General features: G+C 39.0%; 1 protein-coding gene across 17 annotated transcripts in view; it reads left to right on the plus strand.

Annotated features, from left to right (window-relative positions):
• Nucleotides 1-14,106, plus strand: part of SYNE1 (spectrin repeat containing nuclear envelope protein 1) — a 472,944-nt gene that overhangs the window by 264,020 nt on the left and 194,818 nt on the right. For all 17 annotated transcript variants that reach the window (XM_082633720.1, XM_082633725.1, XM_082633723.1 and 14 more), the window contains 7 exons: nt 957-3,117; nt 6,751-7,088; nt 7,277-7,421; nt 8,084-8,302; nt 9,242-9,501; nt 11,118-11,283; nt 11,624-11,779. In XM_082633720.1, coding sequence (XP_082489846.1) covers nt 957-3,117; nt 6,751-7,088; nt 7,277-7,421; nt 8,084-8,302; nt 9,242-9,501; nt 11,118-11,283; nt 11,624-11,779 — 3,445 coding nt within the window. The remainder of the gene's footprint in view (nt 1-956; nt 3,118-6,750; nt 7,089-7,276; nt 7,422-8,083; nt 8,303-9,241; nt 9,502-11,117; nt 11,284-11,623; nt 11,780-14,106) is intronic.

The raw sequence follows: 14,106 nt of genomic DNA on the forward strand, positions 1-14,106 counted from the left end.
CCCAGATTTATCAAGTTGTAGCAATTAAAACTGAAAACATTATTCTAGCTGTAGTTAAATTGTTAAATCATGGGTTTTTTTGTTTGGGGGTGTTTCTTTTTTGGAGGAGGTACACTACTTTCTGATTTGTTTACTTTTTCTTGATGCTCATCATTTTACTAATCTTTGAGATAAATCCAATATCAGCAAAAAACCATATTTCAGACAGACCATAGGCACCTCCATCTGGTTAACCCACAAACACCTCAGATCTAATACGTCCCGAACAGAACTCATCATATGGCCTCCCAACACTCTTCCTCATACTTGAGAACTAATCGTTTTGTAAGTGAAAAAGGCTCTAAGATTGAATTTTCTCATATGTGTTTTGTAGTCAAAGGGATGACAATTCTTTGCATTTCACAGTTATTTCTAAAGGTTTCTAATGGTAAACAGAAAATATCTAAGTTCCACACATGAGCAGCTGTTAGAGCCACTGGTTATCTCTTACACATGGTATACCATCTAGCACTGGATTGTTTACTGGAGCTTCTTCTCACAGGAAAGCACATCAATCACAGATCACTTAATTTCTCTGAGTGCCTTTCAAGAATGCAGTAGATCAGTGTTTCTCAATATTTAGTGTTTCCACAAATCATCAAGGGAACTTGTTAATATGCAGATCCTGCTCAGTCGCTGAGAGTCAGAGGAAGAAGCTAAAGTACACCTCAGATGTGATGAGAGGGCAGCCTTAGCTACAAGAAGTATCTGGGCAACCTATCTTGGTTCAACTTCTGCTATGGAAATATATGGGTCTTACATTCCATAATAATTATAGCATCTCTATCGATAAGCCCTGAATTGAACCACTCTAAGCTAAGAAAGAAGATGGTGATATGCACTTTAACGTGATATGAACAAACACAGGTGTTAACTAAAGTTAACTTGATTTTATGTCTTTTAATATATACATATAGATCTGATGCAGAGAGTACAGCCATCCACCTGGAAGCCTTGAAGAAGTTGGCACTGGCATTGCAGGAGAGAAAGCAGGCTATTGACGATCTGAAAGAGCAAAAGCAGAATATGATAGACCATCTGAATGTAGATGACAAAGAACTAGTCAAAGAACAGACGAGTCACCTTGAGCAACGCTGGTTTCAGCTTGAGGACCTCGTTGAAAGGAAAATCCAAGTGTCTGTCACCAACCTGGAGGAGTTAGGTGTGGTCCGGTCCAGATTTCAGGAGCTGATGGACTGGGCGGAAGAGCAGCGACCCAACATTGCTGAGGCTCTTAAGCAGAGCCCCCCGCCTGACATGACCCAGAACCTTCTCATGGATCACCTTGCCATTTGCAGTGAACTGGAGGTCAAACAGATGCTCCTGAAATCACTCATGAAGGATGCTGATAGGGTGATGGCTGATCTTGGCCTCAATGAGAGGCAGATAATCCAGAAGGTACTCTCTGATGCCCAAAGGCATATGAATAGTCTCAGCGACTTAGTGGGCCAGAGACGAAAGTACTTAAACAAGGCTTTGTCCGAGAAAACCCAGTTTCTCATGGCAGTGTTCCAGGCAACCAGCCAAATTCAGCAACATGAGCGCAAGATAATGTTCCGTGAACATATCTGCCTGTTACCGGATGACGTGAGCAAACAAGTGAAAACATGTAAGAGCGCACAAGCCAGCCTCAAGACTTACCAAAATGAAGTCACTGGACTTTGGGCCCAGGGTCGCGAATTAATGAAAGGAGTCACAGAGCAGGAAAAGAGTGAGGTACTGGGGAAGCTTCAGGAATTGCAGAGTGTCTATGACACCGTTTTACAAAAGTGCAGCCATCGGCTACAAGAACTAGAGAAAAATTTGGTTTCTAGGAAGCATTTTAAGGAAGATTTTGATAAGGCTTGTCACTGGCTAAAACAAGCAGATATTGTTACCTTTCCTGAAATCAACCTAATGAATGAGAGTGCTGAGCTGCAGACACAACTGGCCAAATACCAACACATCCTTGAACAATCTCCAGAATATGAAAATCTCCTACTTACGCTACAGAGAACTGGACAGGCCATACTGCCGACGCTGAATGAAGTCGATCATTCCTACCTCAACGAAAAGCTAAATACACTGCCCCTGCAGTTCAATGTAATTGTCGACTTGGCTAAAGACAAGTTCTATAAAGTCCAGGAAGCAATTCTGGCCCGGAAAGAATATGATTCCTTGATCGAGTTGACAACCCAGTCTCTGTGTCATCTTGAAGACCAGTTCTCCAAGGTGAGCCAAGTCCCCAGCGACCTGAGTGTTGAAGAGGCTCTGTGTCTTCAGGATGGTTGTCGAGCTCTTGGGGGAGAGGTGGCAGCCCTTGCAGGAGCAGTGGGTGAACTGAACCAGAAGAAAGAAAGTTTTCGCAGCACAGGGCAGCCATGGCAACCAGACCAGATGCTGCATCTCGTCACCCTGTACCACAGGCTGAAGCGACAGACAGAACAAAGGGTGAGCTTATTAGAAGACACCACCTGTGCTTATCAAGAGCATGAAAAGATGTGCCACCAGCTAGAGAAACAACTAGAGGTTGTGAGAACAGAGCAGGCCAAGGTGAACGAGGAGACGCTTCCTGCAGAGGAGAAGCTCAAAGTGTATCACTCCCTGGTGGGAAGCCTCCAGGATTCAGGAATTCTTCTAAAACGAGTGGCTGTGCATCTTGAAGATCTTGTTCCGCATCTTGACCCCTCAGCTTATGAGAAAGCCAAGCATCAGATCCAAGCCTGGCAAGAGGAGTTAAAACTGCTGACTTCCACCATTGGCGTGACGGTGACGGAGTGTGAGAGCCGCATGGTGCAGAGCAGAGACTTCCAGACGGAGCTGAGCCGCTCCCTGGACCGGCTGCGGAGCGTGGAGACAGCGCTGAGTGAGCCACTGTGCCTGGACCTGAACCTGCGGGACGTCCAGGAGGAGATCAGAAAGGTCCAAATCCATCAGGAAGAGGTGCAGTCCAGCCTGAGGATAATGAAAGCACTGAGTAACAGGGAGAAGGAGAAATTCACGAGAGCCAAGGAGCTGATCTCTGCCGACCTACAGCACACGCTGGCTGAGCTCTCCGAGCTGGACGGGGCCCTGCAGGAAGCTCTCCACACCAGACAGGTCGGTACCACAGGGCTTCCCCTTTCTTTCTTCCACTTTGCTTCTTTGTAAATAGGTGTGAGAAATTTCTTTGGTTTTGATTTTTTGTTTAGAGTTGCTTCCTTAAATATTTCCTTTTTTGACTACTACATGGAATCATCTTCAATTGTGACTTAAAAAGGTGCTTTTATTGTTTATGCTCATGGTATTCATTTCATGTGATTTTCATATTGACTTGACTTTAGTTTTAATACAGGAACATCTCAGTTATCCCTCTCCTTTAGGAGAGATAATAAATGATAGCACTAGTATAATTAATACCATATGTGAGGAATTAATCATAAAGTTCATTCATTAGCAATGAATAAGTAGTGATGCTTTTTAAAAAACAATGTGAAACCTGGCATTTCTAAGCTTAGTACTGGATGAAGAGTCTCCAGATGGAGAGAGGCAGATGGATGATGCAGTCCTGACTTGATGCTGAGCCAGGCTTTCTTGCGGGGTCTCCCATCAGTTGCCCCATCTCTCCACCCCTTCCTTGGGGAGGAGTGCTTCCTCTTCTCTGGCTTCCCTGAAGCACAAGAGAAGCAAGACTAGAATATCCATCATGACTTGACTTGAAGATAACAAAGAAATGAGAGCATGCTCAGAACTTCCCAGGTTAGCCTCCTAATTGTGACTTGTTCTGGGGCTCTGTGCATTCAAAAATAAGAGAGATACAACAGTGCCCAGAGGTGTACTTACTTTAATCCCTTGACCCTTTTTCTCCACATCTGCCCCTCTGATTCTATGGGATTTCAACCAGCCGTTTAAGTTAAGGACAGCCTTCCTTAGGATAATATAGTCACTAGAGCTTTGGAGTAAAGCACACATGGATTTTAATCTCAGTTATTTGATCTTGAACAAATTACTTACATCCTGTAAGTCTCAGTTTTCTCTGTGGAAGAGGGATAATAATATCTCCCTCTTCAGATTTATATTCTTAGTGCAGGGTCTGATGTAGAGGTAGCCCCCGATGACTCTTAACTATCATTTAACTTTATTTTTCACATAGATTAAGGTTAACACTAAATAATACAATTTAAAAAAAAATCTTAACATGTGGTTAAAATCTTAGTAAACTTCATCATGTAAAATTCTGACTTCTTAAACTAGTCTATTTAGTACATTTTTACCTTTTCATGTTGGTTCAGGCCACTGTTAAATTTTTTTCAGAAAACTATGTCCCCATTCTGAGGGTTGTCTTTTGGTCTTGTTTATGGTTTCCTTTGCTGTGCAAAAGCTTTGAAGTTTCATTAGGTCCCATTTGTTTATCTTTGTTTTTATTTCCATTTCTCTAGGAGTCCAAAAGGATCTTGCTGTGATTTATGTCATAGAGTGTTCTGCCTATGTTTTTCTCTAAGAGTTTGATAGTTTCTGGCCTTACACTTAGGTCTTTAATCCATTTTGAGCTTATTTTTGTGTATGGTGTCGGGGAATGATCTCCTAGGGGTAAAACAGGCATAAAGACACAGACCTACTTGAGAATGGACTTGAGGATATGGGGAGGGGGAAGGGTAAGCTGTGACAAAGCGAAAGAGAGGCATGGACATATATACACTACCAAACGTAAGGTAGATAGATAGTGGGAAGCAGCCGCAGAGCACAGGGAGATCGGCTCGGTGCTTTGTGACCGCCTGGAGGGGTGGGATAGGGAGGGTGGGAGGGAGGGAGACGCAGGAGGGAAGGGATATGGGAACAGATGTATATGTATGACTGATTCAGTTTGTTATAAAGCAGAAACTAATAATAATAAAAAAAAAAACTATGTCCCTATAGCTGTAGAGATAGAGATGCAGTATTTAACCCAGAGTGAAGAATCAAAACAGAAATTACCTGGAATTTTCATTCTTGAAAAACATCTGTCATGTAAGCTTGCTTCTGTTGATTTGGTGATTTTTGAACCAAACTCTTGAATCTGCTAAGGTGGCCCTACTTCTGCCATTTGTGATTGGTAGTCTTATTGATTGTCTTGGCCCAAATGACTAAAGGTCACGGTTCTGGTGGCATTTCTAACCTCCACCGCTGATTCTTTGCTTTGCCATCCTCACTCTTTCCTCATTAAGTGCTAATCTTACATGTACTTTCTCTCTGCATCTTTGCTTGACAGTAATGGCTTGTCTTGTCCAGCCACTGATGGCCAATTAGAGTGTTTCCTTTCCTTCTGGATTTGAATGGACTTCGTTGCACAGGGCTCAGCTTTCCAATCTTCAACTTTTCTATCGTAGTCTCTATGCAAGACTTATAGGCTACTATTTCACTACCAGAAATGACTATTTAGTCTGGTAAATGCCGTTTTGGAAGTTTGGTGTTATTACACTCCCTTTTTTCCCCTCCAGCTTTATTGAGGGATAATTGACACAGAAAATGGTGAGATATTTAAAGTGGACAGTGTAATGGTTTGATATATGTATACATTGTGAAAGAATTCCTTCTTCAAGTCAATTAACAAGTTAACACATCCATCACATCACGTATTTATCTTTATCTTTTTTTTTTGGTGAAAACATTTAATTGCTACTTGTTAAGCAAATTTCAATTATACGTTACACTGTTATCAGCTACAGTCACCATGTTACACATTAGATCCTCAGACCTTATTCAACTTAAAACTAAAAGTTTGCACCATTTTCTTTTTTTTTTGGCTGCACCACACAGCTTGTGGGATTTTAGTTCCCCAACCAGGGATTGAACCTGGGCCCTCAGCAGTGAGATCATGGAATCTTAACCCTTGGACCACCAGGAATTCCCAAAAAGTTTGCACCATTTTACCAACCTCTCTATTTTGTTCACCCTGCAGCCCCTGGCAACCAGTTTTCTACTCTAAGTTTCTCTGATTTCAGCTTTTGCTTTTTTTTTTTTAGAGTCCATATGATATTTGTGAGGCCATGTGATATTTATCTTTTTCTGTCTGGCTTATTTCACTTAGAGTAATATCCTCCAGGTTTGTCCGTGTTTTTGGAAATGACAGGACTTCCTTCTTTTTTAAGGCTGAATAATATTCCAAGGTGTGTATTTTTTTTAAATTCATCCATCTGTGGATGGACACTTAGGTTGTCTCCATACCTTGACTATTGTGAATAGCATGGCTATGAACATGAGAGTACAGATATCTCTTCGAGATAATGATTTCATTTTCTTTGGATAAATACCCAGAAGTGAGATTGCTGGATCATATTGGCAGTTAATTTCTTGAGGAACTTCCATGCTGCTTTCGATAGTGGCTATACCAGTTTACATTCCTACTGGTATTATTATACTCCTACCTAAATGAGTCATTATTTCACTTTGGTGAATATTCATTCTGCCACATATTAGTAAGCATTATATTTTTTCTTTAAAGAGAGGACATTTCAGAACCATCATAAATTTCTATTCCATCTGTGTCCTTGTTTATTTATTTTAACTGCAATAATAAAATTATAACAAGAAGAACAGAAGGGAAAGTAAAGGATAATAATGGATTGCACCCAAAAAATGTTACCAGCTTATCAATTCATTTATACACATACATCCATGTGACTGAAGACTGGAAAAGAAATGGAAAGCATAAATTATTTTTGGCAAACACGTTGCAAAAGAGAGTTGATTATGTTTGCAATTGCTGTTTTTCAGGCTACCTTGACTCAGATGTACAGTCAGTGTCAAAGGTACTATCAAGTGTTTCAAGCAGCTAATGACTGGCTTGACGATGCTCACGAAATGTTACAGCTGACAGGCAACGGCCTAGATGTGGAGAGTGCAGAGGAAAGTCTCAAAAACCACATGGAGTTTTTTAGTACAGAGGATCAGTTCCACAGCAATCTGGAGGAACTCCAAGGCCTGGTAGCCAAGCTGGGCCCACTCATCAAGCCAACTGGAAAAGAGGACTTAGCACAGAAAATGGCCTCCCTGGAAGAGAAAAGCCAGGGGACAATACAGGAGTCACACGTCCAATTAGATCTCTTGCAGAGGTATTGGAGTTGTTTTGCTCTTTATATTCTAGTGAAATGGATTTTCACATGGAAAATGGAATATACTAATGATATACATTATCGTTCATTCTTTTCTCTTAAGTATCACTAGACATATTGACATCAGAACTCTGCATAGAGATGTGTGATTTTAAGTTGCTTATTGATGTGTGTTGGATTTTTTCAAGATGTGCAGCTGAATGGCAGGATTACCAGAAAGCAAGGGAAGAGGTTATTGAACTGATGAATGATGCAGAAAAGAAACTGTCTGAGTTTTCTTTATTGAAGACTTCTTCCAGTCATGAAGCAGAAGAAAAATTGTCAGGACACAAGGTTAGTTTTTTTTTTTTTAATATTCTTTCATTGTAACTGTAATGGGTCTTTGCAATATGATAGTTCCAGAAACAAGTCAATAAATCTTCATTTCCACCTGGGCTTTTTCAACACAAAAAGGGTACATTTAACCACATTTCATAGCAGTTTTAACTTAATTAAATGCTGTCATCTTTTCAGGATCCCCTTTAGAAATACATAGCTAGGTTTAAAAAGACACATTCAGATCAATTTGCTTCTGATAAGATGTGATACAGTAGATTTCAGTAAATACTTTCTGGTGTAACTTAGATTAATTCAATTAAAATTCAAAAATTAATAACTGAGTCTCACTCATATCACAGCAATATAAGGTAGAATGTGACATACTTAAATATCAAATTCCATTCACTTATATTTTTGCTAGTTTTTAAAAATGGGAGAATGTCATCTCAAGCAGCATGTAAATGTTTGTTTGTAATAAATACGTATTCACCTTACCTCTTTAAAAAAGCCAAGCCTAACTCAATTACAAATTAATTGTAAAAGTAAGAATTACCAGAGGAAAATAAATATATGTAGGAACATTTCCTTTTGCGGATAATTTTAAGCTTTACCAAAATCCATGGAGCTTTTGAAAACAACCATCTCTCCCCTCAACCTCTGTTCCTCTACCCACCCAGGCTTTAGTGTCAGTAGTTAACTCTTTTCATGAGAAAACTGTGGCCTTAGAGGGTAAAGCTTCAGAACTGGAGAGAACCGGAAATGGCGCCAGCAAAGCAACCATAAGCAGGTCGATGACGGCTGTCTGGCAGCGCTGGACACGGCTCCGCGCTGTGGCCCAGGACCAGGAGAAGATACTGGAAGATGCAGTGGATGAGTGGAAGAGCTTTAACAATAAGGTAATCTCCATTACTGATGGGCTCAAAGTATTGTTTCTTTGCTGATGAGAATGTATTTTGAAAAGTGGTATTTTGCTCCTTTTTTCAAATCGGCCTTATGAAAGTAAAAAGCCTTTTTTAAAAAATCTCTATTTACATTGATGTGAAAACCAAAATATGAAATAAAATACATATGCAATGTGCAATTTAGTCCCAAGTCTGGGTCCAGTTATTTTAATAGGAAATAAGCCAAGTAATCACATTTTGAAAGGAGGACAAGCCCATTTTGCCCCATTTGTGAGGCTCTTAGTGACACTTTCTTTCCTGGCCCTGAAAAAGTACAAAACACTTTGTCGTTGCCATGAAATAAGCAGGAATTTAACTCATTTTCCAAATCCTGTTTAATTTAATATCTTCCCTTTTAAGTAGGGTTCAAGTTTTAAGCCACATGTTCCTTTATGACTCAAAGGCACTTATTCATGTTAGCGTAAGTATTGAAAAGAGTTTTTCTTTTTTCTGTTTAGTAAAAGAGAATCTTTTTAAAAACCTTTTTCTATGTTATGAAATGTCTGATTGCCCTATTATTATTATATTATTATTTTTATTTATTTATTTATTTTTGGCCACGCCATGCGGCATGTGGGATCTTAGTTCCCTAACCAGGGATCGAACCCGTGCCCCCTGCATTGGGAGCACAGAGTCTTAAACATTGGACTGCCAGGGAAGTCCCTGCCCTGATGTTATTCTGAGATTAAATCTTAAAACCCAGGATAATAGTAGTGGTCTTTCCTTCCATGTTAAGGAGATTGTTCACATTTTAGTCTCCTAAGATTTAGAGTTGACACCATCATCTTTAACGTGCTCCAGTGCATTAGTGTCAGATTTGGCATTTATGGGAATCGCCCTCTTTTTTTTCAGTTTATTTACTTTGAACTTCATAGTATGTACATTTGTCATCAGGTTAAAAAAGCCACTGAAATGATTAATAAGCTGCAAGATAAATTACCGGGAAGTTCAGCAGAGAAAGCCTCAAAAGCAGAACTCTTAACTCTTCTTGAATATCATGACACATTCATTCTGGAGCTGGAACAGCAACAGTCGGGCTTACGGATGCTAGAGCAGCAAGCACTGAGCATGCTCCAGGATGGGGCCACGCTGTACCCTGGAGGAGAGCCACCCACTGTGCAGGAAATCACGACAATGCAGGACCAGTGCCTGAAGTAATTATACACCTGCTCTCATTCTCTGCTTCTAAACTTGGCCATGACCCAAAGGGCCAAATGTGGTATTAAGAGTCTGGGGGTGCTCCCCCCACACCACCTTAAAAATGTGGGACTCTGTTCCTGTCATCCTTGCTATCTAGTACATATCTAGTCGTACTTAGAAATATAGTAATGAACCAGATGCAATCTCTGCCTTCAGGTAGTTTACAGTCAAGCAGCAGAGGTAGACAACTAAAGATGCAAGGATGGTGGGGGTGGGGCACTAAGGGAAATCAAAACAGAGGCAACTAATCTAGGAGAGGAGTCAAGGAAGGCTTCTCTTCAGAAGGGTATTGAAGCTAAAGACTAAGCAGGCTTAAGCCAGCCAGTGAGGTGGGAGGAGAGTTCTGCAAACAGGGGAATAGCAAGTAAGAAAGCGCGGAAGGAAGCATGTCACCTCAGGAGAACTCTTGGGTGATGGGGCGATTCATGAGACATAAAGCTTAAAAGGTAAACAGTTGGGAGCTATTGAGTACTTGGTTTTGATAAATCTTGATAACTCATTGGCTAAATTGGATGACACATAGATTAGAGCAAGGATGATACCAAAGTCCAGGTAAATAATAGTCATTTACTGATAGTGAACTTAGAGAAAGTTAATCTTTTATTTATTTGTTTGTTTGCTTATTTATTTATTTATTTATTTATGGCTGTGGTGGGTCTTCATTGCTACACACAGGTTTTCTCTAGTTGTGGAGAGTGGGGGGCCACTCTTCGTTGCAGTGTGTGGGCTTCTCTTGTTGTGGCGCACGGGCTCAGTAGTTGTGGCACATGGGCTCAGTAGTTGTGGCGCACAGGCTTAGTTTTTCTGCGGCATGTGGGATCTTCCCGGACCAGGGTTTGAACCTGTGTCCCCTGTGTTGGCAGGGGGATTCTTAACCACTGTGCCACCAGGGAAGTCCTGAAAGTTAATCTTAATGATATGTAACCAGCCTGATTCACTTATGGGGCCAGAGAGGAAACATCACTATGTAATTTAACTCCTGTATTAACTACTATTACTCATACATGTCCTACATTCACCCCTTCACTTATAGATGAGTTCAGGATAATCTGACTCCACGTGTTTAAATCTTTTTAACCAAATTTATGTCAATTCAAATAAAGACTTACAATTTGGATGTTGAACATTATTAATCATAAAATTTCCAAAGTTTGAGTCTTTATTTAAAGACTAGTTTCTAATAGGCACAAATATTCCAGTTACACATTACTTTTAAAGGCTGATGATTCTGCACCATGAGTAGATTTTCAAAGAGGAAATAAATAAACAATCTTCAGGTTACTCTCGACAAGAAAATGAATTGCAGTTTAGTGTCATGGGAGTATGTCAGCTCCCAATTTTCCAGGGATAAATCATTCACTTCACATGATGTATTTTTTTCTGTTATACTTGAAGTAAACTTAAATGTTTCTGAAAATTATCTGGCAGTTTGGGGGAAGTGTCTTTACTTGGAAAAAAGATAGGTGGCTTCACTTTTTTAATGTCTGTTTTTGACAATTTGATGTCATATATTGGGGGGGTTCCTTTCATTTCAATCCACATCTGCTTTCTCCCTTTATTGTTTCTAAAGCATACGGGAGAAAGTGAAGAAGAGCGGAAAGGTGGTAAGGCAGGAGCTGAAGGAGCGAGAAGTGGTGGAGACCCTAATCAATTCAGTAAAATCTTGGGTTCAGGAAACGAAGGAGTATTTGGGGAATCCAACAATAGAAATAGATGCTCAACTTGAAGAACTTAAGGTACAAAACTCATTCCCTAGACCCATCATGTTAAAAAATTGTCCTGCTTTTAATCAAATGTATCTGTTTATATTCAATGAAATAATTGAATTAAAAAATTTTAGAAATGTTTTCCATAAAAGACTTTTAGTATTATTTCAGTGGGCTTTTTTTTTGTTCTGTATAAAGTGGACATGCTTCTTATTGAGACTAAAGAAAATTTTGCTTTTTGTAACTGTGTTTCTCTAATTCCACACTTAATCATATTTTGAGGAACAATACATAGCCTTGTCTCTGTATCCATAAAAATTAATTTCCTTATCAGGCTCCCAGAACTTTCTTATGTTGATCTTTTCTTCAGATTCTCCTAACAGAAGCCACAAATCACCGACAGAACATTGAGAAAATGGCTGAAGAACAGAAGAATAAGTATCTTGGTCTTTATACTATATTACCTTCTGAACTCTCTCTTCAGCTAGCTGAAGCAGCCTTGGACCTAGGAACTATCCATGATCAGGTAAACCTATGGTCAAGAAAGAGTACTTTTCCACTCTTTTATAGGCTCAGTACTCTTGTATGAGAGTTCGTGATTTTCACAATCCTGTCTTCATGGAAACAGAGTTAAAAAAAAAGAGATGAGTATAAAATAATAATATTAAATTAGAAGTCTTATTCATAGGCAAGAAGCATATGAGAAGATATTAGATGTTAACAATACTGTCAAACATTAAAGATAATTTATCTGCTTCCAAAAGGAAATTACTCAAAGAAACAAAGATACATTTCATGTATTCAACAAATATTTATTGAGTATCCAGAGTCTGCCAGGCACTCTTCTTTGGTTGTTTCAGTTCAGCAAGATGTAGTAGGTGAAGATATTTGAAAAAAGGGAAAATCAGAGTTAAAAAAAATAAGGTAAAACCTTATTATTACCTTATTATAAGGTAAACTTATTAGAATGAGTTTTCTACCCCGAATGCATGCTATAGGGTCCCGTATTGTGTCTAGAGGAAGTCCTATCAGTCTAACTCTAACTTCCAAATAACTAAGGAAAGGAATGTGTATAAATTTTAAAACAAATCTTTTTTTTTTTAATTTAACAAATTGCTACATAGCCATTCATAGTACTGAGATCAGAGAGATATTTCTATCTTAACTCCTCGTAAAGAACATACACTTTCACATTGGGAAAATAGCTTCGGTAGCATTAGTATGGAAACATAATGGGTTTTAGGACCTTCTTGGTGGCCTAACACTAAAGCAGTTTAGTTAAAACTGGTCTACAGAAGATAAAGGGAGGATAATTCTAAACTATTACATGAAATGGAAAGTAGTATTGCATTGTAGAAACTATAAAACTATAAAATTCATGTAAGTGTGCTGTACCTTTTAGACTCTCCAGTGTATGATACAAAGTGTTTAAAAATTTTCATCAAAGTCTAATTCTACTGCATCCTACTATTGACCTCAACTAAAATATTATTTTCTATTTTAAGTGTTAAAATGTTAATTTTAATACTAATATTTTACAGTATTATTTATTTGGTTTTTCTTCTTGGACATTGGAAGGTCTTTTGGGAAGGATGATTTGGCGAGTTCAGATCTTAAAAAAAGAAGTTCAAATTTCAGGGTTTTTTCCCTCTGGATAAATTTCCCTATAATAGAGTTATTCACATGCATTCCATTTACGTTAGTGCTCAACTCAAAATAATGAAGTCAAAAAAAGTACTCTTTTTTTTTTTTTTTTTTATGTGGTACGCGGGCCTCTCACTGTTGTGGCCTTTCCCGTTGCGGAGCACAGGCTCCGGACGCGCAGGCTCAGCGACCATGGCTCATGCTCCGCGGCATGTGGGATCTTCCCGGACCGGGGCACGAACCCGTGCCCCTGCATCGGCAGGCGGACTCTCAACCACTGTGCCACCAGGGAAACCCCAAAAAGTACTCTTTTAATGGTGTATTTCCTCACTACTAAGGAGATTTGATTTGCTATTTTTATATATTACAAAATGATCAGCACAATAAATCTAATTAGCATTCAAACCATACACAGTTATAAAACTTTTTTTTCTTGTGATGAAAACTTTTAAGAAGTACTCTGTTAGCAACCTTCAAGTATTCAATATAAGATTGTTAACTATAGTCACCATGCCATACATTACATCTTCATCACTTAAAGAGATTTTTTTAAGGCCTTTCATTTATACAAAGAACATATTTCTTTACCATCTTCCCTTCAACATTTTATTATATGCAAAATATGAATGTTTGTTATCATATCAAATCAAAGCCATTAGAAACTTGTAAATATTAACTGAGATTTTTCATTTTCCTTTCCATTGGACATGTTCTGTGCTTTTTTGTCATACTATACAGAGGTAATTGGAAGTTAGAAAAAGAGTTAACAGATCATTAACAGCTACTTATGAAAAGGTGCATGGACACAAATCTGTGTGCCTCCAATTATCTGGAATCGTCTTCCATTTTATGAAGAAAAAGGCTTAGAAGAGTTTGTGTGTTTAGGGTCACAGAGTTAGTAAGTGGAGAAGATAGAATTCAAAGTCAGCTATCTGCACTGCTTCCTGTAAACATCTGATGAGTGAATCACTGTACATGCATTGCTTGTTCCTTTGCTGAAATAGCAGCAGAAAGAGGTGCAGTTAATACGTAAAATGGTGGGAAGTAAGGCTGCAGGGAAAACCATGAGAGCTTGTAATTGCACGTGGCTGGCTTGTTGAGGCACTTTGATGCCAAAGCGGTGTTGATGACCTAAAGTGCCTCTTGGCAATATCTGAAGATGGAGATATATGTTAGTATTAATTATCCAATTTTTACCATGGTTGATTT

The sequence above is a fragment of the Mesoplodon mirus genome, assembly GCF_964341445.2.
Source record: "Mesoplodon mirus genome assembly, chromosome: 10".
Classification (NCBI taxonomy): Eukaryota; Metazoa; Chordata; class Mammalia; order Artiodactyla; family Ziphiidae; genus Mesoplodon; species Mesoplodon mirus.